The sequence below is a fragment of the Dioscorea cayenensis genome, chromosome 4 (assembly GCF_009730915.1).
Source record: "Dioscorea cayenensis subsp. rotundata cultivar TDr96_F1 chromosome 4, TDr96_F1_v2_PseudoChromosome.rev07_lg8_w22 25.fasta, whole genome shotgun sequence".
NCBI classification, from domain to species: domain Eukaryota; kingdom Viridiplantae; phylum Streptophyta; class Magnoliopsida; order Dioscoreales; family Dioscoreaceae; genus Dioscorea; species Dioscorea cayenensis.
Window position 1 is genome coordinate 4,813,870 of NC_052474.1, and position 27,131 is coordinate 4,841,000.

The 27,131-nt window shown below is 35.7% G+C and overlaps 2 protein-coding genes across 2 annotated transcripts; both read right to left on the bottom strand.

Moving 5' to 3' along the window:
* Nucleotides 1–1,358: 1,358 nt before the first annotated feature.
* LOC120258998 (lysine-specific histone demethylase 1 homolog 3) lies at nt 1,359–11,823 on the bottom strand. The gene is made up of 9 exons (XM_039266512.1): nt 9,308–11,823; nt 8,010–8,151; nt 7,519–7,694; nt 5,241–7,434; nt 5,046–5,139; nt 3,507–3,985; nt 2,692–3,396; nt 2,221–2,295; nt 1,359–2,091 (listed from the first exon to the last, which is right to left on the bottom strand). Exons 1-9 carry the CDS (start codon nt 11,812–11,814, stop codon nt 2,026–2,028), a joined length of 6,438 nt encoding a protein of 2,145 aa, XP_039122446.1. The 5' UTR covers nt 11,815–11,823; the 3' UTR covers nt 1,359–2,025.
* Nucleotides 11,824–14,891: 3,068 nt separating this feature from the next.
* Nucleotides 14,892–22,566, bottom strand: LOC120259035. The gene is made up of 3 exons (XM_039266567.1): nt 22,391–22,566; nt 21,557–21,727; nt 14,892–15,316 (listed from the first exon to the last, which is right to left on the bottom strand). The coding sequence occupies exons 1-3, from the start codon at nt 22,484–22,486 to the stop codon at nt 15,233–15,235; spliced, it is 351 nt and encodes a 116-aa protein (XP_039122501.1). The 5' UTR covers nt 22,487–22,566; the 3' UTR covers nt 14,892–15,232.
* Nucleotides 22,567–27,131: the final 4,565 nt, after the last annotated feature.

Here is a 27,131-nt window from a genome sequence, read left to right on the forward strand (position 1 = left end):
TTTATCTTAATTTAAAATTCATATTTATTTTATATTTCAAACCATAGAATTTTTTCGAGATAAAACTCACATAATTCAATATAACTCAACAGATTATTCACGTGAAGTCATAAATTGTATTTTTTTCTCATTACATTTCTTGATCATTAAATTACGGGCTAAGAAAAAAGAATACCAAACAATTCAATGGCAATATTTGTGACCGGAAAGAAAATTAACCACATACTGCATTCCGGTTCAAAAGACTTCCATATGCAGGAGTGTGACTTTCACCATCTGATAAACAGCAGAACATTGTCATAATTAAATACAAAGAAACCTTGATGTGAACCAAGTAAACACATGCTGAAATCCACCACTCATTCACGTTAAATATAAGCTGTAAAAAGCCTCATCTAAGATACAGCAACTTTTCAGCTGAAGACCACAAACCTGCCATGGTTTAGAAAGTTATTGGTGGGAAGTGATTCAAACCATTTGAATTTCTTGTTTAGCCAGCCACTTCATCATTCCCGCATTCCAAACAGACCTAGCACAATTCAAACAAAATACCTGAACTCTGTTTCCAACGCATTCGATACAAATCTTAAACAGATATGCTCACAAATTGTATGCATAAAGCTGTCTTAAAAGACATGTTCTAAAAGAAAGATGACTCACCGGATACCATGATCATTGTTCAAGTGGTAGATTTGTGATAAGTTACACAAGTAGAACCCTGAAGGTGTGACGTTAGGGGGTACAGTTGTATATAGGACACCCTTTCATAAATGCCTAGCACAACATCACAAAAACTGCTACAAAAGCAGCTTGACCTGTCTATCAGTATAAGGAAAACAGTAGCTAATCATCAAGGACCAACAATCTGGCAGAGATGTTAATGCCATGAATTGAAGCCATACAAACCCTGAATGCGGCAAAGTACATATTATTAAGGTCCAACAATTCCTGCCACAACAAACAAGTAGAAAAATAGCAGAGAAATCTGAACCGGCAGCAGTGACTAATCCTATGCGATTCATTCCATCTTTATGAAAAACTTGAAATGATATTTAAAATAAATGAACAGAAAAGAAAAAAGAATAGAACATGCCCCTGTGGAAGAAATAGACATGGAAATTTCTTCAGAGTGACCCCAAAATCTTAATCCAACTGAACAGTTCAATAGCAGAATTTGTGACTGTAAAGCCAATTAACTACATATCGCATTCTGTTCAAAGCCTGAGTAGCAGCTCCTATCTGTAAAAACAGAGAAATATGAAGACAAAGACCTAAGTTGTCATCACATTTATAGCATACATTGTCTGACAACTTTATTCAGGGTCACATGTACAGCCAAATGAACTGTTCTGAGAAGATCTCAAGCAAATGGCAATAACTGATTTTCTATTCAAAGTTGAAAGTCAACCTCTAAATTCAAGAGGGCTAAAAGAACATTTTGTTAAGCCATTGTTGTTAGGATAAAAATCTGACTGTACAAAAAAAAGAAAAAAAAAAGCATCTAGAACTGATGTTAATGTATGGGATCTCTAAAAAAAGAATAGGGTTAATCTTGACCTATAGAATACAAGCTCCATGATAACTTCATACAACCCAATTGATCCCAAAATTAAAACCTAGGCATTCCTGAGTGAAGATGAATACCACAGAACTGCACTTGCTCCAGAACCAAAGGACTAGTTGATCAGTCACATCAACTTTTCACAACTCCAAAGCAACCAGAAGAAAAGCACACCGTTGTTTTCAAGAGGGAGATGATAATACCAGCAACTCACAATCCAAACAAATTGCACAACTAGGCTGATGACTTCAGTTCTCACACCTGTTCTTGGTGAATTTTTAACTAGCTGCCAAAAGATCCACACACTGAATGAAGAATCCAGCCAGTGATTTTCAATAGCAACTCTGTAAATCAGAGTAAACTGGAAGACAAATCAGTCATTTCACTTTGCATGCTCAGCAGGACGCAGATAAATTACAGGAACTCCAGAAGGCAAATAACTCAGAAGAGAACAAATCAAAGCATCAAGTCTTCGCAGTTGAATTCATTGCCATGTGCCTTTCAATTAACTTGTCAACAAATGATCGGATCTGCAACAGTGACTTGTCATAATAAATAGAATGCCTATATTATAAAGGCAAAAAACGTTCAAGTTCATGACTAGAGGGCTTGCATAAAAACCGCCACAGAAAGCAAGGGAAGGTGAATCAAATACTGACCTTATTCTTCCTTTTGAAATCTAGAAACTCTACAACAGTCATAGCTTTTTCTGCTTCTGTACAGTGTTCCATTACCTGTTAAAAACATAATAAACGGCGTGTGATATACTTTTTATCCAGTTGCTTCTGTAACATGCAACTTGAAACCACTACACCATAAACAAAACAAACATGGAGATTGCCCTAAATTGGTCAATAATGTCATTCATCTACTCAGCTATAAGAGTGGAATTTCAGAAGGAATTGAATATTTTGGGAGGAAAAAAATGAAGATAATGAGATAAATCATAGTGATCAAATCATGGAGATTCATCTGTTTTTTATAATAAAATAGATTCAACAATTTCAGAAGCAATATCATGCCAGTCGATGATTGGATCAAATTCATATCTAGCACAAATGGGTTAAAAACTATTCATTTATGCAACAGAAACAAAAAAAAAAAAAAGAACAACAATATCTATTGATTACCTTAGTTGCTGTCTTTTTCATTATCGATTTGTATCCTTCCTTGTCAATCTTCCTAGCTTTATACAATGGCATGAGTAGCGATGCTACATAATCCACAACACCTTGTTTAATATGCTCACGACCTCTTGGTTGACCTATTGATGATTTGGTGGCTGCTGCCCATGATGCAGAACTTTCATTACTTTGTTTCTGATCCTTTACAGAAGGTAGCTTGATCATTTTATTCGAATCTTCTTCATCCTTTATGTGCATAGAGTTGAAAAAATCAGCATCCATTGCCTGTGATTGCCACCTCTCAATGGCAAGATGATCCTTGACACCTCCACCACCAGCCGTATCTGTATCCACCCAGGCTCTTGTAAACCTACAATCCATAGCTCCACTTTCCCCCGAATACTCTCTAAGATTAATAGAACATGCAATTTCATTTGAACCACTTAGCTGTGCGTCATCACTGGACATTTTTGAATGATTGAGGTTATTGCAGGTTGCAGCAAAATCAACAGACCAATCTCTAACTCTGCAGTTCCTGGAGTCTATTTCAGATATACAGTCCTGTCTACTGAATGTTCCCCCCAACCATTTTTTTTTAAATTCAGAATCATCCATCTGCGCATATTGTTCACGTCTTGCGAATTTGTGGAATGATGGTATCTTTGGAAGCTCCCGCAAAGTGCTAATCTCTGCTTCTGAAGACGCGTATGCCTGCATAGACAACCACATAATACTTTATGAGGCCAACTGATGGTAGTCTAAGTGCATAAACAAACAGTTAGGATAAAAACAATAGCTAAAATTAAAAGTTTTGCAGAGACCTCCGCTGCAGCACATGCAGCCACACGTGCAGCTTCAGCAGCAGCAATGGCAGCAGCTTCCTCATCAGACATTCTTACACAGTTCACCTCGGCAATTACACCTTGTATCTCACTCTCAGAATGAGATGAGATAGCGCAACATTTTGAGTCCATCAATCTTTCCAGACTTGGTGCCCTGCTATTGGTTTTCTTATGATTTACCTTAGAAGGTGACTGGCTTTCTGCAGGACAGGCATGCGGGTTTCCTCTGCTATCTGATGATTCAATATTATTGTGTACAGTTGGCTTTCCTGACAGGTCCCTTGCTCTGACCTTTGATGATTCTGACGAAGTTGTTTGCCGCAATAATTTTAATCCTCTATTAGCGGCCTTTTCCTTGCGAAAGACCTCAATCCAAACATTGACCAACTGGCTAGCTATAGCTCGTATATCTCTACTGGTATGCACACAAACTTTCTCCTTTACAGTACGCCCAACCCCTGCAATAAGGAAAAAGATCAATATTATAGACCAGCAGAATTAGACAAAACATGAATCCTTGCTAATGCAAGTAAATCATATTTTAAAAACTTATAATGAAACAAAATAAAAACAAAAATAGAATAGCAAAAAACTTTCTCAACTCAACATAATTACAGAAGTTGGAACAAAGACAGCGCAATACCACAAATCAGGACACTTTATAAATGAAATGGACACTGCTACAATATAGAGCAGTCTTTACTGAGATGGACTTCAACGAAAAGCAATGTTTGACATAACATCGCCAAAAAAAACATCGAGAACCCAATATAGATCAAGATTGTGTTCTTTTGCCACTGACATCCTTATCAAGCTCATATATTTGTTAAGCGAAGAATTATATTAAAGCCCAAGTAAAATGGGACATCTAATATTGACAATTGAATACTTCACGAATTCAAATCATCTTCCAATTACGGATGTCATCTCACTAATACAACATGCTCTCAAAAATTGTACAGAACAAAATACGGAATCCCTTGACAACTATTTGGATGAAGGTCCATGTAATTGTGTTGATATTTATCTTTACAAATAGCCAGTATTAACCATTTCAATAGAGCTAATGTATTTAACATAATGCCATCATAATCGACAAATCAACACTAAAAAGAAAGTTTGTTTTCTTGATGCAGTTGGTGGATTATGACAACATATTCCCTCAAGACCTCCCCAGCCATAGTGAGACTATGCCTTCATACAAACAGGAAATATTCAGAAAGTTGAAATTGAAAAGGACCAAGATTTCTTTGGCGAAAATACCCCCATAGAGACAGACGACTGTGTGTAATAATTCAAATGCATAACCCCGTAGATTGGCAAATATCATGAATAATTCCGCAAATAAGATGTCATCATGTGAATAGAAATCTCACATTATTCGTGGATTGAAAACAAAAGAAGTAGCTTAAAGAAATCTAGAAGATATAGGACAGCATGAGAAAAGAAAATAGTTAGTGCAAAAACTAACTGTCAAACTTTCAACAACCCCATAATAAAAAAGGGGAACACCCATACCAGATGATCGAACAGCTAACAAATCAGTTGACACAATCACAAGTAATCGGACACAATGACGCAAGAGTTGAGTGGCATTCTTTCCTAAAGAATCCTGCATCAAAATGGTGAATAAAAACCTTAAATATTTTCAGTTTTGATTTAGAACTGGAACAGAACTGAACTGATAACGTAGCAGTCTGAAAAAAAGCTTACAAGTATCCAAGAGTTAAGCACACTAAGTCCTTCCTTGGTGCCAGCAAATGACTTCAGAACTTCAACAGGAAGCCGCAACAACTCTTTAGCCAGATGTAAACGACCTGATGTAGTTTTTGCACTGGAGAACATATCCTTCAGTAAAGCTTTCTCTGAAAATGAGACATTCCTCCCATCTGAAGAGTAAATAGCACTGGAAAGTTTGCATGTATCAAATCTCTTTGCCAAATCCTTCACTTCATTTCTTTCACTCTCTGACCGTCTCTGTAGAGCTTCAATTGCCTCCGCCTCTGCAGCATAATCCTTGCCATTAACTAAGATATCAATAATCCGTACTGCTTCTCGAAGACCACTCATCATTGCCCCACCAACAGTATCTGGATGCTCCTTGCAGGTTGCTTCACCAGCAAAGAACAAACAGTTGCCTACGGGCCTTCCCAGAATATCATAGTCTTCCCCAGATGCCCCTACAGCAACATAAGAGTAAGCACCCTTGCTGAAAGGATCAATGCCCCAATTTGTCACAGCTGATGCAACAGGATCAGGTACAGAAGCTTCACCAAATAGCTTACGGAGGACAAACAGAGCATGATTAACATGGTCCGATGCACTAAGATTTTGCCCATCTCTAGCTGCTTTTCCAACTACAAGTGCTATAAGCACAGGTGCTCCAACTGTCTTCTTGACGTTCCAAAACATAAAACACTGACCCCTTTGACCTGTTTCTTCTGCAGTAGCACCAAAATAATCCACAGTATCATCCCAGAAGACCTTAGAGAACTCCAATACTACCTTATTCAGCACACCAAATCCAAGTCTCTGTATAGAAGACTGTTTCCAGTTTGGCAAGATAGGCGAGAACTTGATGGTATTTGCCTTTAGGCACCCAAGTGGCACAGTTATTAATACAGCATCTCCCTCATAGACCATACCATTTGATGTACATATTTTCACTTTGTTTGGATTTAGACCACTTCCATCAGAATCCTCATTATATATAATTTCAGTAACTACATGGTTTAAGTGAATATCAAGTCCATCTCCTAAACTTTCAATGACAGTACTGTAACCACCTTTAATCATGCAATGAGGCCCTCCAAATCCTCCATATACATCATCCTGATTCCAATAAGGAAGAGATACTTCCTTGAGCAAAGCAGCACAACCATACTCCAAATTAGCAAAGTGCCAATCCATCACTCTCCTCTCAAGAGGACTCATAATGTTTCCTTTAAGATCATTAGCATCACCTGTGATTCCACCATCAGTAGTTCTCATCACAATATCCATGTTGCCAGTTTCAGAAAACAAATTGATTCGATCAGATTGCACAGCATTTGATGATGGCTGCGATGTGCGACGCTTCCTAAGAGCATATTCTAATCCATCCTCAAGTGACATTCTCATTACACCCTCACCATTCTGTGCAACAAATACAACCATATCATCTAGGAGACTGTTATATTCTGCTTCCAGAGCTTCATCCAGATCAGAAGGCACTTTCTCACCGGTGACTAAATCATAAAGTGGACAATCACTGTTCAAAACTGTCAACTCCAGACCTAACTGAGCACAAACTAGAGAAGAGGGGTCTGGCCTTCTTTCAGTAGCAACATCAGCTTCAACACCAGTAATAATGCTAGCACCAAGATCTACAGGAACTGAAAATGTGGAACGGTCTGTATAAACACGACCTCCGATCCTATCTCGAGCCTCAAGTACAGTAACAGAAAAACCTTGGCGCTGCAGATGGCGAGCTGCAGTTAAGCCAGCAGGACCAGCTCCAATAACAACTATTTTCTTGTTGACATCTAAATCAGATACACTACTATAACATGCACCGGTAGAATGTGTAACAGCAGGACCATCCCCAGTAATTTCTTCACATGCATACTTTCCCCCTTCCGATTCAGTGGGTTGAAACTTACTCAAGGAAACTTCTATCATCTTCAGGGAAACAACAGGACCTGGTCTGCGATCGTTAACTTCAGAAGATGGATCAGCAGTATGAGCATTAAAAGCAGTGCTCTTGAATCCTCCATCTGCATCCTCACCTTGAATATCCTGGTCACCCATCATGAGAGAGCAAGACTCACTCATTTTGGTTGTTTCACATGGAATATCTGAAGGTTGCGACATACTATCAATGGGTAAACCTCTAGATTTTATCTGGGCAGATAACTGTACATCCAACCTACAAGCAGGAAGATTTTCGCAGTCATCAGTTTCCCTAACAGATATGGATGATGCTCCTCGAACTTTAGAAAATGTTCCATACCTGTCTGTTGTTATTTTTTCAGAAACCTTCTGGCTAAGAGCCAATGCAGCTTCACCATCAGCACCAGAGATTTTCTCTCCGAAGGCTTCCTTCAGTTTGGATTCTTTTGCATATTCAGACCGAGACAAAGAAGGTCCAGCCTTTTTTTCAGAAGCAATTCCTGAATTTATATAACCCTGCAGATAACTTGTTAGAAGATGACTTCATTGTCTCAAAGGCATGATGCTTTCACTAGTATGGAAACTGCATTATGAGTGAGTGCCCATTCTTTCCACAGCGCAGCATTTTTTATACATGAATTCATATTGAATAGAGTAGAAACAAACAAAATAAGTATAGGCAGATCATACACTAGACCAAGAACTCAGAATGATAAGTTCTCAAAGAACAATAATGCACATAACACAGAAAACCTTATCTAATAACTTGGCGAGGAAGAAGAGTGAAGACTGCAAATCATGAAGAGCTTGATTACTAAAAATAAAACTTACATTGTGGTCTAGAAACATGTAAAGATCCCGAATAAGAGATGCATGTTGTGATTCATTTTCTGAAGGAATCTGGGATACACCACAATCCTCAAGAAGCAATACGTGGTTAACATCTTTACTCCAAAGGCCTAAAATTGAATTCCTGAGGAAAAGGAAAAACACCTGATAATAGAAAAATATGCATAAAATAATTTCATAAAGGTAAAACACAAAAACTAGATGACATGGATTCAATCAAATGTAAAAAGGACTAAAATAAAATAAAAAATAAGGGTAAAACCCTCTTCAGTATCAGAGCAAAGGTAATAAGAAGGATAAAGAACTGCAAAAGAAATCAATGAACCTGCACCTTATAAATTCCTTCATAAATAAATAGTTTTTTGCGTTTGTCAACTTTTATTAGCTTCTATTTTTAATGGCAAAATACATTCTTCATTACCATAGACACAAGTAGCGAAAAATATAAATGAGAAATGCCTATATTACCTAATCAACTGTCAAAACCTGGTGTTCAGGTACTGAATGATTTCTCATTGTTCACTTGTCTATTTTGGTTTGCTAGGCATTCTATTATAATTAAATAAAGAACTACTGAATAAAATGAACCAGAATTTTCTAAATTCCACAATTAGTCCCTGGTCAAGTTATTTGATCAAAGAAAATGTTATTTATGGACCAAAACAAAGAATAACACTTAGGTTCAAATACAAAGAAATTAACCACATAATTAAGCAGCAACCATAACAATAAAAAGAACAACAGCAACAACAGCAACAACAACAACAACAACAATGGCAACAGCTTAACAAAAGCATGATTCAAGAATTAGGCCCTCCTACTATGAGGGGAACACCTAGTGGAGCTGAAAAAATCATAGCTTTCCTGGGTTTCATGTATTCAATTTACTTGCTTATGCAATCAGACAGTCATAGCCTATATATATGGCACAAAGAAGCAGTAGACATAAAAATGTTAACTCAATCTTCTGGAAAGTTTGAACAGTAAGTGATAGAACAACTAAACAATGTTGATTAGGTAAACATTATACAAAATATTAAGACCAGGCTATAGGTTCTAAAACCACAATCAGGCATATCTTTATGTTAAATAACTACAAGTGTAACATAGAAAATATCATAATCAAATTATACAAAATATTAAGGCCTGACAAAGGACAAGCATGATCTAAACTAGTAGTTGCATACTTAGAAGACAAGATACACACAACAACATAAAAAGCATGAAATCATCTGTAAAATCTATGAATTTTACAGTAAAAGGAAAAAAGTAAAACCAACCTGCAGTCCAGATATTCCTGAAGACCACCTTTGCGCTTGAAGATATCCTTGAATATTATTTTTTCAAGCGGGCCAGCAGCAGAAACTCGCAAACCAGCTGCTACTGCTGATGTACTCACATCAGCAGCCTCAACCAATATGTTTAAGTGGGAATCAGATTTCCCACTCATTCTGGGAGGCCTGTCTCCATCGACAAGACATGTATTTGCAAACAATCCTTGCTCATGGATTAGAACTTCCCAGTCAACATCTCCTTCATAGGCCATGTCACCATGTCGACGTTTCTTTACACTCCGCATTACCCGAGGAAGTGTTGATTGCTGATCTGCATCATCAATTTCAGACACTGAAGCTGTGGCAGTTAGATGAGTTTCCACTAGATCAACCATATTGCTCTGAGGATATGTTGCACCGTTATCCCTTTTGATTAACTGATCAGGACTAGAAAATTGTTCGTTTGAAGCATCATGAGAACATTGGTTCATCAACGGAGCCCCTTCAACAGATTGCTCTACAGAATTACCACCTGTGGGAAATGCCTCACAATTGGAAGGGAAAGCAGAAGCTGATAGTTTGGCCGTTGCTGATGTAGCAAGGGATAAATTCACACGAGCTGTTTCAGATAAACCATCATTAATTCCCAATTTTTCTTCCATTGTCAAGTGGCCAAAACTAACTCCAGAGCCAGGTAAAGGATCATTAAGAGGAAATTGGTCTAAAACATCAGAATTATTTTGAATTTCTTCCTGTTTCTCACCTACATCTGCAGCAGACAAACCTTGAGGACCACTCAAGTTTTCTTTGAACCCATCATCAAAACATGAGTTACTGCACAGCTGTACTGCTACAGCAGATATCATAGCGCTCTGATTAAGGGATCCTGAAGATTCCTTTACGCTTAAAGAATATGGCAGTAAGTCTCCATCACACCCTGCATTGTTGTCTGAAATCCTGTTTTCATGTAAAGAAAATAATTCAGTATCCAATGTTGGATCTGGACAATCCACATCAACATTAGTCCCAATTAACGGTCCTTCATAATGATCATTTGAATGACAATCATTTAAGCATGGCATGACTTTTTCCCTGGTCAGATGGATTACAGGTTTTACTTGTGGCAAAACATCAAATGACTGAACAAATAGTTTAGCTGGCCTTCTGGATTCCTCTGACACTTCCAGTCCTTCTCCAGGACATGAATCTCGAAACAAAGTAGGGCATGAAAACTCAAGAGGTTCATTTATCACATCCTTTAATGACAAGGGCTTTGTCCCAGGAGTTTCTGCAATATTTTCTTTGTCACAAGATGGTTTAATTCTGCCAGTAACATCTGTCCATATTGGCACATTAGTCAAAGTAGCTTCACATTTCAAGTGAATTTTCTTGTCATTAGTACAGGGCTTCAAGCCATCCTCCAATTTATGTTCTTCCTCTTTCAGAGGCGGATCTACATTGCAGGTCTGGATCAACTTGTTATTAATTCCTAAAGATCCATAAGACTGAAGACCAGAAAGTTCTGAGTTTTCAATATTTCCTTCAGAAGATCTAATGGCATCACAATCACTATCAAGCCTAGCACCCTCAACTTTTCCTTCAATGCCAGAAACAGATGGAGATTCCTTGAGAAGTCTAGAATTTGAGCCTTCCATGCTTATCTTGGTGTCTTTACCCAGCTTAACCGAAGATTTCTTCTGTGCCCCTCCTCTGCTTTTACAGGCCAAAGACATGCTAGTGCTACAAAGGTTTTCCAGAGTTTCATCAACAGGGTTCCTGTCACCAAGCTCACTAACCATACCCTCCACCTTGGTTGCCTGAGAGGTACTGCTGCGAGATTTCCTACCTCTCCTCCTGGCAACGCCAGGTTTCCTCACTCCATCAAATGACGAGTTAATTCCAGCAATTGACAACCCATCTTCAATACCTTGATGATGAACCCTATCTACCGGCTTCTGTTGCTTTGCTGCAGAACGAGATCTCCTCACAGAACCTGAATGAGCCTTCTGGATGAAGGTAAAAAGCGAATCCCCAGAACTCACATCGGAAGAATGATCTGAACCATCAACAACCCCAGCCAAACCTCCCTTCACATCTTTTTTCACTGAACCAAGTCGCAATCTCTTGCTCCGGTTCTCTGTCTCATCATCCAATCTGGCATCCCCCATCAAGGAACCATTCTCACCACTACCACCAACGCCATCTTTACCCCTCTTAGGACCCTTGAGCTTCTTCTTCAAGGTAGCCAATGTATCACCCATCTCACCAGAATCGTCCTCGGCTACGCGATTCTCAACCCTAACCCCAAAACCCCCCTTCGCCTTCCTAGAGACTCTTCGCTTCTTGAGCTTGAACATCGAGACAATCGGCATCTCATCGTCATCGGATCTAGCCGAAAGCACCGCCTGGCTTATCGAATCCCCATCAATTCCAGAGCTCCTCGAACTAGACCTAGGAGGGGCCGACTCCAACCCTATCTCTCCATGCCCAAGAGCGGACCTCTCATCACTCATTAGGTACTAAGTTTTGACACAGGACCTTCGAAGAAGAACAAGAATAACCACATGGAAATCAAGAAAGCTTGTTTTCAAGGGTTGTTTCAGATTCAAAGAAGAGAGGACTGACCTGTGAGCCAAGCAGGCAATCTCGGCGGCGGGCTCCCCGGCAGCGACAACGGCGACGGCGGAGTTGAAGAAGCTTGCGCTTGCTTCGTCTGGTGCCGGGGGGTGAGGCGTCGTAGGCTTTTTTATTTATTTTAGATGGGAAAGAGAGAGAGAAGCGAGAGGATGGTTTGGTGAACGTGTTCCCTCCCTTATTTTGTGTGCGCTGGTTATTGATCTATTGTTGCAACCGGATCATACTTTTATTTATTTATTTATTTATTTATTGGTCCTTTTATGTGGGGTAAAGTTGTTATTTTGATTGGATTTTGAAATGATTTAAATTTAATTGAACTTGTGACAATTTGGGTCTAGGGTTTTCACTTTGAGAAACATTATAATTAATTAAAGATATAAAAAATAAGAGTTTACATCTGAGAAATGTAATGTTGTTTGTTTGATGTGATTTTCTTTTTATTTATTATTATTTTTTTATCATGGAGATTACACAATTGATTTTGTTGCATTAGGGTTTTTAAGTTGAGAGGTTTGGGAATTAATTCAAGACTAACATAAAGTTTTCTGGATTTAGGCTAAATAAAACGCTCATGCCTTTGAATACACTTGTTAGTAGCTATTGGTCCACTGGCACAATTTTAGTGCCTACAAAATACAGCAAACAGAAGTTCAATTTTAGTGCTAGAACTCAAACCAAAGCACATATGAACCTCATGACTTCAAACAGACGGACCAAATTTCAGTTTAACATGCAAATAAAAGGTGTGCTGCTGTTTTTGACCTCTTTCATGAAGGTTTTATGATGCACGTCAGCATAATTGTGCATAACTTTAAAGAAAATTACAAAACCCAAGTAGCCAACAAATGTAGCCTTATCACTAGAGAATTCTATTTCAATTATACTATAGGATATAGTCACTCAATTTCCACACACACACACACACACAAAATTTCGAAGTTCACACAGCAAGATAACTTCCTAGAAAGTGAAGATAAACATAACAAATAAGAGCAAGCCAACAGAAGATACAACCACTAGTGAAAGGTCATGGAAATTCATCAGAAATTTTGAAAGCCAGTTCAAAGAACTTTCAATTCCGGAACAGATACTAGCCTATCCTCTCTTACATAATATTAAAATTCTAGCAAATTCCTTCTCAATTTATCTGCCTGAGAAACTTATGACCTGGTGTTAAAAGCAGGAGTTCAAGTTACTTTCACAGCACTGTTGGTGTCACTGTGTTTTCAAGGCAATAGTGGTAACCAAGGCCTGAATTGAGGCTCTCAATGTTTAAGGCTCACACTAGAAGACTAACAGGCTTCACCTCAGCAGTGAAAAATGGTTTTGGAAGCATGCCAATTCTTGATATACAGTATACATGCATGATTAAAAAAAAAAAAAACTGACAGAAATTTAAATGAATGAATCACTCTGTTCAAGTAGACTATTTGGCTTTGACTTAGCAATAGCAGAGTCCAAACAATTCAATTATCCACATACTACATTGGAACAAGATGACGAAAACATGTTGAAAGAATTTCTATATTTCACCTTTTAGAACATGTAAAAATGCCAAAAAAAGTTTCTTAATGAGGATGTTAAGGGGATCAGGGACCTCAGATATACCCGCCATCTGAGAAGATAAGATAATTCTTGATTCTCTACCTTGAGCACAAAAGAATATTGCTAAACCAAATTGCTTCTCTATCTTGATGATTCTACCTTGAGCACAAAAGTATATAGTGTTTCTTCAACCTACAGCCAAGCTAGTAATGTATGAAAATGAATAGAAAAAAGTGAAAGAATGACGTCTCAGAACATTAGGTAGTCAGCTACTTCAATAAGGGAAAAACTAATTTTGCAATTACAGAGAGTTAAAAATGTAAATCACTGACTTATAGCTTAAAGTCAAACACTCCAAAATTAAAACCTCAAAAATAATCATGATGGCAACAGCTGTTGAGAACCAAGAGACTTACTAATTCACAGGCATAGATTCAATCTAGTCATCATCGGGGATGTCATATTGTTAGCTGCTCTGTGGCCACAGGAAGAACCCTGTCAAGAATCAGCATTGTGTTTAGACTAGCACAACACAAATCCATGGTGCAGCATAGAAGTCTTGTACACTATTCCATAAATCTGGAAACAAGATGTCCATGGTAGAAATGAAAAAATAACCAGGTCAGTTAGATAGTAGAAACAAAAGAAAGTATCTAAAGAGACTAAGGCAAAATATTTATTTGATAAAAATGTATTGATTTGTAATTTATCAGAAGATCCCTTTGAGCATAAATATAAATAACTAAAATGAATATCAGCAGTTTGCTTTTATACGGTTCAGTATCTTTTAAATGACTTCAGAAACAATAACACATCTTTTAGCTGGTTAGCCCCTTGACATGATCCTACTTCCCTCAAAAACAAGCAAACTATGCATATGCATGCATGTAGCAGCTCATATGAAGAATACTCACTTGCAAAGAGAATGGCACAATCTAAAATTTGCCTGATGGTAAACTCCAAGAGAACTAAAAGTAGACAGCCAGGTTAGCAGTGAGATCTGGACAGGCAGGGCCCAGCAACAGATGTGACCCTTAATGAGAAATGATCCACAAATCCATCACAGGATAAGGAAGTCATAAAAGGGGAGAAAAAGGCAGAGGCTTTTCTTGGCTGAAATTGATGTGATCAAGTTGGATGTCAGCTATCCATTGACAGCCTATAGTGTCAATCACAAGCCGGTCAGCAGTAGTAGTATAACCATTGAAATAGGGTTTCATGTAAAAATAGCACAAATCTAAATAACAAGTATCAACTGAAATGGCCTGCGATCTTATGATACCAGAATCATCTGCCTGCCAATAAGCTACCAGAAAAATTACACTTCATCTACATGAAAAAACAGCATACAATCACTTTGATTAGAGGATCATCATCATGCATATTACCAAGGGTTTTAAGAGACAGATAAATAAATCAACTTATATGTCAACAAACTTATAAATGTACCATATCACTGAATTCCATTCATAGTTCTGTACACCAACATATAGCACATTCAACAAAACCTCAAATTAGAAAATATTCTTCAATTATGTTGGTAGTTCAATTTCCATGTCTACTATATTTCTTGAACTGCCATGTGATATCTATTTCTCCTCTCCTGGTGAAAGATTTTTTTTCGGTCTGCTTACTATTCATAGTGAGAAAACAGAGGATGGAATACAATTCTAGAAACTACTATATTGAGGATAAACAAAAAACATATTATCCACCAAATTAGGATAAAGTACTGGTAATCAAATAATACTAATCTGAACTTGACTTTCTTTCGATACTTGATTTGCTGAGGACGAACACACCAATAATGATGCAAATAGCCCCTGCAAACCACTGTTAGTCAAGGAATTAGTTCATCAATTCAAAGTAATTGACATAAAAGATGAGACCAAATCCACATTCATGAAAGTCATAAGTTGTTCTTATTGCATCATCTGTCATTTACAATACATAACTGCATACAATTAGCATAAGTTACCTCCTGGCATTGTCACTAGACATTAGAATTCAGATGGACTTTTTCTAGTTCCACAAAATTGAATTGACATTTGACAAGGCAAATATATATATATATAAACAACTAATTGGCATTGATAAATAGGCGGAGAGATTTATCATTAAAAATATCTTTTACAATATCGTTTACAATATCTTGAGTATTATTCTATATAAACACATTAGAACAGGTATAATTTGACTTCATTACTCAAATTGAAAATATCAAACATCAAAAATCTTTAAAACCCAGCTAGCACACACTTGAAAGCCAATTCGAAGATCAGTGATGAATGACACAAGTTCTCTCACATCAGTAACTAAGATACAGGAGCAATTTACTTAGAAGATTCAAGAAATTAAAGATCAAAGTTCATTAAATATTGAAACATTTGATGCAAGAAAGAAAAGAATGACCAACAGAAAATGATCATGTTTGTAACAAAACTCCAGTGCACTGGGACCATTCACAACTCAGCCCTGTTTCTCTTAACAGGCTCAACTTCCATATTGTATTAACTGTAAAAATGGAAGGGCAAATGCATCTTTTAGGCCAAGCACTTAAAATGATTGTATAGATGGGAAGAAAGGCATAAACCAATGTCAAGGAAAGGTTCTCCTTTCCCTATTTTCATATGCAATCCTATGTTCCAATTATTGTGATCACAGGAAAATCGAAATTTGATCCACTTGGCCTTCTTACAAAAGGCTTGTGTCTGCTAGGTGGTACTAGAGAGAGGACTCCCCTCACCCCTGGTAGCACCTAGCTCCTGGTGAATAAGCTTCGGATCTAGACATAATGTCAAATGATTTAAAATTATTGGGACAGCAACTGATTCACATTGAAACGCAATGAAAACTCAGAGGAAGCAATTGAAAGAAAGCATTGAACTCTTGCACCAATTATGGCCTGAAAACCAAGAGTTTCTAGGGAAAGACAAGGACAAGGAGAATTATTATCCCAATTAAGTATAAATGTCACTCAAGCAGGTATTCTCACTTTCTACTTATGCCCATTGCCTATGGTCAACCATATTTGATGGTAATGAGATAGATCTCATTGCTCTTCCCCTCTTCCATATGAGTACTATTGAGACAACATGAGGTACTAATCACCTGCTAGAATTTCAAACTTTGGTGGGAACCTAACTATTACGTACACATACTAGATTTCTGAGGTACAACAGTTCAATGACATGATGGACATCTATGAGAAAAGAATGGTCACCTAGTAAGTAGACTTCTGAGTTCTGGCTCAAAAGGGTACAGCAGTTTGGTGGAATCAGCTTTATAAGAACCAGCAACAGTAAAGGAAAAACCGAATAAGGATTAAGCATAAGCAAAAGCTAATTAAAACCCACAGCAAAGTTCTTTTAGCAGCACTCATGCCTAGGCGGTGGAACAGGGAAAGGCCAACCCCTACTAAGACCACTTAGCAGCCCAGATGATTTTTTTTATATGTTAAATAAAATGTATAAATCACATTTATTAAAAGAGGTCAAAAGAATGAACAAAGAAAAATTTATAAATACATTTTTAGGATATTATTTCGGAATTCTTAACTAATGTTGAACAAAACTATTTATAAAACCACTGGACAAACTCAACTAAATACAAAATGTGTTTCAAGATTCAAAAATTGTTAATCCAAAGTTTAAAAGCGGTCATGATTAAAATGTTAGTTTATACATGATGGTCTGGTCATGATTAAGATGTTGGTTTATACATGACGGTACAATCAGAAAATAACAACATGAGGTTGAGGAAAATATCAAAAATAAAACTGGGGTTTGATTACTTTGATCATTGTAGAGTTGAATAGATCACATAAGTCTGATTTTGACCTTTTTTAGGAATGAAGTTGACTTGATCGCATAACTTAATTAATATCATTCGTCAGGTTTGCCATTTTGGTTGGTCATTATTAAGTTTGGACAATCACATAATTTAATGATGGTTTCACTTAAATTTGGTCCTTTTGATTATAATTACGGTGAGCGGATCACATTACTTGTTTGACAGCTTTAGTTAGGTTTGATCATATAACGGATCAGGAAACTATTATAGCACAATCAATCTTATTGAACTGAGTTGGGTTTCATCAAATCTTCTTGTGCCAAATTAAAATAACTAGAACTAATTCGCCATTAAGCTCACTAGGCAGCCATTAATCTGGTAGAAACTCCTATATAGTTGCCTAATCTTTCTCTTGTAGATGCCTACAAGCATGTAAATCATGTTTTAGCAATGACACTCCTAAGATAAGATATAAGATAAGCAGGATTCAAAAAATCATTAAAGATTTAAGAATATCTAGAAGATATGCAAAAGATAATAAAGAGTCTATTTGAAATAATAAAGAAGATTGATTAAAAGTATTAAGAAGATTAATAAAGATTTAAAAAGATAAAGAAAAAATTAAATAAATCAACATAAATAAGAACATGGCAAGGAAAAACCAACATTTTGTATTTGAAAATCCTAACCAGTTTCATGGCATGCAGAGACAAAGTATTACCCATGAAAGATTTTACTTAATCATCCAGCAACACTGTCCCTCAAACAACGGAGGGGCCGGGAAAATTCTTGTCTTTAACTGTCTTACCACATAGAAATTATTCACTGTCTTAGTATCATGAGCCTAGTGAGACTTCCTACACAAGCCCTTTAATAGCACTACACAGATGGAGGACATCCAATTATAGCACTAGAATTTGTACTCTACAGAGTTCATCCAGCTCTAAAGTTCACAGACAGCAAAATCAAGCTGTGAAGCAATAACAAAATAATTTCGCATCAAAATTTATTGGGTTTCTTAACTAAGTCTCTTTTTTAAGTTCAAATGAGTCAATGGATTTAAACAAAAATTAGGCTTCCATTCATTGTGGGTTTAAACTTAAATTTTGAGTCACCCAATATGTTCCCTTATGGACCAGGGCACTTTTTCTAATGTTATAATAATGTGAGTAAGTTAATGTCAGTGGAAGGACCGCAATTAATTCTCAGGAGGTGTTACTATACAGCTGATGGCTAAGAGAACTAGTATAACTATTTTGAAAAAAACAATGAAACTTTGATCAAGGGAAATAGATTTTCATGATCTACAACATCAAGCACAAAAGAAAACTAAAAAAAATTAACAAATAAAAAATAATAATAAATAAGATTCTAAACCTGCATATGTTGATAATTTTTTTTATATTACTTTTGAGATTCCAAACATTTCTTTCGGAAAACTTCAACTTCATTTTGATTTTTATATTTTGTTTGTATGGACTTAAAAGATGTTAAGTAAATTGTTACACATATATTTTCTTAGAATTCTTAAAAACATCCTTTATTTTCTTACAGCTGTCCCAAATTCACCATAGGTACAATTAACTGAGCCAAAACATTAAATCTTACTTTTCATTTGGTTTTGTTAAAAAGCCACATCAATCTTGTATCTCGTCAGAGAGGGTTTCTATGGGTTTCGCAGCAAGTGATTCTATTCATCATGGAAAAGCTTGTGTGTCAGAGCTGTAGAAGTGAACAGAGTAACCAAATCACAAAAAAAAATGAAATAACTCTGTTGGAGGATTGAAAATCCCACATGCTAGACCGGCAATTTTTATGGGTTCTAAATAGATGCTGGTTTGCAAGACAAGAAGGTGCTCACAGGATGATCCTTCAGATCAACCAGAAGGAATCAACTGTGTGAGACCTTCAGAGTTAGGATGACCAAAGTACAATAGAGTCAACGTTGATTTTCCAGATTTTACCAGGTAACTACACAGAGGATTTCTTAAATTGAATTGAAAGTTTGGAACTCCAGCCAAATATATGCAATGAGATTAGGTTATTTCTCATATATAAAAGTTGGAGAATGCATGCCAATATACATCAAATTTGCAGCAAAGTATCAATGCTCACAATTCAAGAATGGACAGAACAGCAACCCAGAGTACTGGAACAAGGCTCAATATGAAAAATAATGGAAATGAAGCTGGCAGGATTAAGGAGAGGGCACAACACACTGGTGTATCACAACCAGACAAGATTAAATTCAGCCCTTTATTTCTCAGGCAGTGGGATTGGTTCTATGACTTACCAATGCCCTTATGAAGAGGCAATATGATTGACCATGATGAGAAATCAACCGACGAACCCATATATGATAAGTCAAACTAAGAAGAAAATTGATTAGTTGCCGACAAAAGTGAAAGCTTTGTGGTGAGGCTTTGGCTAATAAATACTGAGACTGGCATTCCTGTGACTGGTTCAATAGGTATTTTCTTTTATGGACCGGTTCATATTTGGAGTTGGGTTCATTCCTGCAGTAATGATCACAACACCTTTGCATGAAAAAAGAAAAGGATTCTAGGAGGGGGTTTATCTTCTACATCAAGCTTCTTTCAAAAGAAAGAATAAGCACACTATTCAGATGAAGGTAATACTAAAAATTTGATATCCAAAGCAATTAATTAAGTCCAGGATATACCAGTTGTTGGAATTCCATAGAGAAATTTCCAATCCTATACCAGTTGTTGGCCCCGCAAGTTTCTTTTCAACCACAAAATTTTAAAGATGGAACAAAGCATGAATTATCTAATTTTTTAGGAAAGCAAAATATTATCCACGTTGCAGGATCAGTTCACACAAATACAACAAATACAGCACGCGATAATTTCAGGCTGGAAACCAATTTTCCTAACCTAAAAAGTTGGTACATAAAGTTTACCAGAGATGAGATACCACATGGATGGGCAGTTGAGAATGAAATTATATAAATTAGCTAGAGGTAATGTGTTGTTAATTGTCACTGCTCCTATGACAATTGACACCAAAAAAAGATGGATCATGGCTCATGTGTATAGGTTGCTGATCCATAAATAAGATCATAACAATATTTTATTTATATACATTGATTGGATGATATGCAAGCTGTGCTAGCAGCATCACCTGTCTTTTTTAAAATTCATTCAAGAAGTCACTACCATCAAATTCAAGTTCGACCTTGGATGTATGAAGGATGGACTTCAAAACACCAGATGATATTTATGAGTGGCTTTTGACACCATTTGGCCTCTAATACTCCATGCAGTGATGGTGAGCGAGATTAAGGTCATATATTTGTTCCTGCCTTATGGTATATCTGATGCTTCTCAGCATAGTCATAGCAAGAAAGAGCGTCTATTGCATCTAAAGCAAGTGATGGGAGTTCTTCACTAAGAAAAATTTTGCTTTCACTTGAGGAAGTGTCCTTACTTATGAGCCCATGTGGTGTTCCTTGGCCATGTGGTTTCTGTGAATGGTATTAAAGCAGATACAAGCAAAACTCGTGCAATATCCAGTTTGTTAAAACTCTAGTCATTGAGGGATACTCAAAAATGTCAAGACTTGGCCATCTTTATTGGGATTTTATTAAGGGATTTAGCTCTATAATGAGTTGTTTTACTGAATGGCTCAAGTAATCAGATGCCGAGTGCACATCAACAGATGATTAAGCTTTTTCAATTACCACACAAGCTATAACTAAAGATACTGTACATGCACTTTCTGAATTTGAGGTTTATATAAATCATTTAGCAATCTGGTGCTTAAGAATAGATGGAGTTCAAAGCCAAAAAAGGGCATCTTATTTTGATCATGATGCACACTGAAATGTCCCAATACTTGAAAGAAATTAAAGTGGAAACTTCTCTAAATTAAGTTGTTGGATTTAAAGAAATTAAGCATCTATACATGACTGATCGTCAGATTTGGCTTTGAATGCCCACCTTGCATCAACACATCTTCTACCAATACAAGGATACTTCAGTAAATTCATTAACACCTAGCAACATAGGGATTCCTAAGTGTAAAGTATAGAAAAGTTTGACCAAGCTCTTGGACAAGTTTAGTTATTTATATACGCTGCAGAACATCATTAATATCTTTATAAGATAGTTTAACTTCTTTCAATATGAAAATCAACTCCATAATTGAATGAATTTATTGCAAACTTTATTGAAGGAAGCCAATGCTCAAAGTGCTGATAGAACCAAAATTCACATTGCTGTGAAAGATAAGGGTTCGCAGAAATCTTGTGCAAATTACCTTTGACGGTAAGGGCTCCTCAAAAAGAATAAATCCTGCTAGGCCAGAGGAGAGGAAGTTTGTGGCGAAGTTTGTCACTGTGGCTTGAAGAGAAGTTAAAGCTTTAAGACTGTTGACATAACATCCCCACATTGTTGCATTGAAGAGTACAACTAATCCATATTTAAGGAACTGCAATTGAAAATAATTCAAGGATGCCAATTAAATTTTAGATGAAAGCAATGACTAGCAAAAGGAGTTTAATGACTGGGTGTTGCCATAGGGTAACATGCATATCACAGAGTACAAAGCTAAATTGAGAAGCGCTACAAGAGCACAAACCGTCAGTATTGCCAAAAAAACAAAGATGAAACTCTAGAAATTTTTAACCCAAAGAATGCCGCAGAATACCCAACACCGACAAAAAAAAATTATTTTTAACATACACCTGCTTGAATGCACTGCAAACAATCACCTTAAGCCAGATTAATTATTTGAAACTGATCAAAAGCAAGACTGTAAACACTAATTCTAATGATTTGCACCAGACTCATGTGAAGAAATTAGTTTTCACTCCAGTAACACGGAAGACTCCAAAAACAAACAGAGATTTCCAGAACTACAATAAATTCAGAATTAGTTCCTGAAAATGAAACTTCCTTAGACATAGAAATTGCAGCTTAAGCTGATCAAATACCGAGCAATGAACCACAAAATTCTCAGTTGCAAAGCAATAAAAACTGGATCACAGCATTAATCATTGATAACCAAACAAATCCAAACTGCATCCTAACCTAAGCATCACAAATCAAAAGATAGAAAAGGAAAAAAAGAGGGGAGATGAAGAAGCACTACCAAAGGAGACAAGAGTTTGGCGGAAATGGCAGCCATAGCGGCGTTGAAACCGGCGGCCATAGCCCAAGCGTAGCCCCTCTGGTCATTGCCTGCCATGGAGTGGGGAAATAGAGAGCTTGGGAATGGCGGCTTTTCGTTCTGGATCTATTGATCTGTTATAAAATTCCCTCGTTTGGGATCGAATTTCAAGACCAGGGACTCTTCACTACTTTCACATCATTTATATATTTCTATATATATATATATTGATATTAAATGAATTTTAGTTTATTTGACAAAACTATAGGAAAAATTTTAACTATGAATTTTATTTCAATGAAAGGTTATATTAAAAAAAAGTTTGTTTTTATTCTATTGCAAATTTTATTTGAATATGAGTTTTTATAAAATTTTAGTTTATGAAAACAGACTATGTTATAAATGATTTTTAATTTTATCTATTGCCATCGGCTAACGTTGGCATATTTTTATTACCAAAATTGATAATATTAGGAATGTTTTCTTGTGAAGATTTAGGCTTTTATAAACAAATAGTATTTTGGTTTACCATATAAATTTAGACGGAGATTAAATTGTACTATTTGTGTTTTAATGAAAGCTCAAAGCTTTGAACTCAAATGAGCTTGAGCAACGAAAAGATCGACACCTTCTAACAAGTTGCATGGTTGATTTTAAAATATAAATATATTTTACAAAAAATATATAAACTATTAATTTATTAAAATAAAAAACTAGTGCTAATAATAATTGTAAAAAAAATACAAATTAATATTAATACAGAAACAATCACAAATCTCAAAAGCGATGAAATGGACAAAAACCCTAACAAATACAAGTAGATAACCGATGGTAGATTGATCAACAGTGCGAGCACCCGAATTAGATATAAAAACCCATTACATTTAAAATATTCTAAAAAAATATTTAAAGGTTCATGTGAATTACAGAGATTTGCAAAAATGGGATATTATCATTTAAAATATAAAATAGTTACTTCCTTTAAAATGTGGGCTAGGCTGGATGGTATTTATTGTTTTTAAATTCAAAGATAGGCCTGGATATTGATGCGTTCTTAGAGCAAGCCCAAGTGCAAGTTCTTTGGAGAGAAAAAGCACAAGATCCTAACTTCCTTTTAAGGGTTTATTCTATTTTTTATTTTTCCTGCTAAAAAGATAAATTTATTGAGCAAAACACATAAAAAATACAAAGTGATATATACAACAACAAAATACCAACCGTCAATTTAAGCAAGACGCAGACAACTATATTCATGGCAATAGATATAGTACTAAAAACTACAATAACTTCATCCTTCCTCTGCTTGTAAGCTATTATGCTATACAAAGCTAAAAAATAAAATTACATAACAAAACAAATAAGAGAAACACCAATGCAATATTATAAAAATAAAACAAGACACAATATTGAAATTTAAACAAGAAACTAATAATATGCTCTAACTATTTAATAACATACTCTTATACCGGCATGCAACTGTGAAAAAAACAAAAAAAACATATGACAAATTACAACCATTTGTTTAACAAAATCCTTCATAAGAACAATTAAAATGATCATTGTATTTCAACAAAATAATATTTTTAATTTGACGACACACCTTCCATGCTAAAAAATTGTAATACTTCTTTTTTTTTATTTGTGAATCATGGATTTTGGTGATAGGTAGGAGATTGTCAAAATTGTAATCCAACAAGAAATTTTCAGTAACTAATTTTTCACAATTAATGTTCAAATTTATTGATCCTTTAAATGAATTCTATTACTAAAATTACTTTTATTTATTTTGAAACTAATGCACTAACTTTTGGTATACATATATACACGGTTTTCACACGAGACTTGCTCGTATATTATTAGGCATAATTGATTTAATAAATATATATTTTTCATTATTAATTTCTTAATATATTTAGAGTAGTTGTGTACAAATACATTTATGCTCTTGTATTAGATACACAACAATTATAAAAATACTTTTTGCTTATAATTCTCTTGATGGTATCAAAGCGATATCTTAAATAATAATAATATATACCTATCCAAAAAACATTAAACAATAATAATAATTCATATTTTAAAGATAATTTTTCATGTGTTTTTTTAAGGTTAAGCATGCTTCATTCATACTTTTTATAGAAGTTATATGAGGATATTCAGTTTAAACTGATTATATATATATATATATATATAATAATTTTTAAACTTTTTAAACTGAATAAATACATAGATGTATTTTTTTTTTTTATAGAGAGTAAGTTTAAAAAAAATTCTAAATTCAAACAAAATCCTATAATTCCACCCTACAACAACTTGCTCTTTACTATGCATGAGCCTGCGACTCTTATTTTCAAGTTTTTATTTTTTAATTTTATAATTAATGTTATATTGTCTATAATAATTCTTTGAAAAGCATAATTTTACTTTTTATTCAATGGGGTCATTCTATGCTTACCGAATACATTCCAAACCAAATATGCATGGTATCTACATTGATACTTAATTATTTTTTTTTTTTGAATAAACATTAATACTTAATTCGTCACATATTTTCATAAACAGATATATTTTTCAATAACCATGATAAATAAAAGATGCAGTTGATTAAACTAGGTAAAATGATTGTTTCTATTTTTTAAAATAAAAGAAAAAAAAACACATATCCTTTTCCTCCTTTATTTTGATGAGCCAGATCAATCTTCCCTTGAAACCATCCAGGCATGCATGTAAGCCTATGTAGCACCTTCATTATTATGACTTTTTTTCACTCTAAAAAACACACCGCCAACATTGTCCACATCTATCAACACTATAAATAAGTAATCAAAAGAAAATCTAGATTATTTTATTAATAAAACAAAAACAAAAAAACAACTTATATTGTTATGCTATTAAAACCCCAACCAAGTTAATATATATAGGAAGAATAAAAAAGTGCACAAATATCCTGTCACGGGGATCATGTGGACTTAGTGGTGAAAGCAATTGTTTGGAATATTTGGCTGTCTAGGAATGATTGCATCTTTAATGCGCATTGCTTGTCTGCTCATGCGCTCATCATTAAAATTGCTCATTTGCTTTTGTCTTGGTTATCTTCAACTGGGGAGGGCTCTAGAGTCAAATTGGAGGACTCCATCACTACTATTTGTCGGAGCTTTGACTTTTTAGGCCCGCGTGTTGAGGAGACTGGAGGTGTTTTGCCTTCAGAGGGGTCTCAGGAGCAGCACATGGGCTAGTTTCAGGGTGTTTTCTAGGGTTTGTGGGCGGCTTGTGGTGCCGTTGTTCGGTTGTTTTTGTATTGTCTGTGTTCTGTTTGGATTGTTCCCCTAGTAGCTGTTTTCTTGTTGTTTTACCACTTCTTGTGGTCTGTTTTTGTTATTGTTTGTTCGTGTTTCTCCACGGAGGGTTGTTTTGTAATTTGTGGTTTTTTTAATTTGAGATGGTTTATCCATCTTTTAAAAAATCAAATCACGACTCACTACTACTCTTTAAAAAATAAAAATAAATAAAAACTATCAATGGTGTTAGATAGCACATCATTAATTTGACATCTTCTCCAGTGCCATGCAATCAACCAATGGCTTCAACAATGAGCTTCACCAGCGTTCCAACATCCATGTGAACCTCAATATATGCATATCATTCTACACTTCACCTTTCCCCCACACCCTTTTCACCTTTCTCCCTCATCTTCATTCACTTCACTCACCATTGCTCATGAAGTTCTCACCATAATAAAAACAATTATATATATATATATATATATATATATATATATAATATCAAAACTTCATTTTTTGTTTTAATGTTTATTTTCAATAAAACAACAAAGATAGTTTGTTCCTTGATAAATTATTAAAAACACCATAGACTATAATACTTGTCCCCCATCTTTCTCAATTCTCATCCCCATTGGTTAGCTGCATAAGCCAAAACCACTGTTTCTAAAATGTGCAATGATAAGCCAAGAAGCTTGTGAATTACACTCCCAAGGACAAGAGTATAAATGAAGTGTGTGGTCTAAACCATCCATTTGTTTCACCAAACTTCAAACAAAACATATTTATTCCAATAAAACAAACCTCACTAAAATATTTATACATATATATATATATAAACTGGTAGAGGTGTATAAATATATTGATATTGAGAGAGGGTAGGGCCAACAAAAGTATATATGTCCCGTTTTGCAGTTTACGTTATGCTTTTTTCGGTTCATGGTTTGGAGAGGAGGGGTCGTAATTATGGGTCGGTTTTGGGGTCAGGTCGTGGACACCGCCCGGGCGGCGTGGGGGAGACGCGTAGCTGGGTGGAGCCCACTAAGGTTGTGATGAGGTCGGGGCCCATGATTGGACGGGCGGGCCGGGCCCGGAATGGCTCTGTCTGACGTGGACGAGCGGTCCACGTCTTCCCGCGCGCGCCGCCCCACTCCCGCGCCTGACCCTTGTTTCTCGGGTGTGTGTGTGTTGTCGGGGTTGACCTTGGTCATCTTATTATTGCCTCATGGGTCCCTGCAGCGAAGATCATATACAATGTCTGTGTTCACTGGACTGCTTCATCTGACTAATCAGAAGATGACATCTGTATAATTTTTTTTAAAAAACTTGAAATATTTGTATTACCTTTTCTGTTAATTTTTTTTTAAAATACAGTTAAAAAAATAAAATTTTATTAATAACCATTTCGTTTCTCTAGTTATCCTTACAGTCTTCTAGTTTTGTTT

Bases quoted from the DNA above. Each gene is read 5' to 3' on its own strand.
- LOC120258998 (XM_039266512.1), bottom strand. From the start codon at position 11,814: ATGAGTGATGAGAGGTCCGCTCTTGGGCATGGAGAGATAGGGTTGGAG. The intron at 5,140-5,240 runs GTAAGCTTTTTT...ATTTTGATGCAG, and splicing joins TGCTTAACTCTTGGATACTT to GATTCTTTAGGAAAGAATGC. The intron at 2,296-2,691 runs GTAATCAATAGA...TGTTTTTAACAG, and splicing joins TGAAAAAGACAGCAACTAAG to GTAATGGAACACTGTACAGA.
- LOC120259035 (XM_039266567.1), bottom strand. From the start codon at position 22,486: ATGGCAGGCAATGACCAGAGGGGCTACGCTTGGGCTATGGCCGCCGGT. The intron at 21,728-22,390 runs GTAGTGCTTCTT...TTTCAATTGCAG, and splicing joins CCAAACTCTTGTCTCCTTTG to TTCCTTAAATATGGATTAGT. The intron at 15,317-21,556 runs GTAATTTGCACA...CTTGACTAACAG, and splicing joins AGGAGCCCTTACCGTCAAAG to TGGTTTGCAGGGGCTATTTG.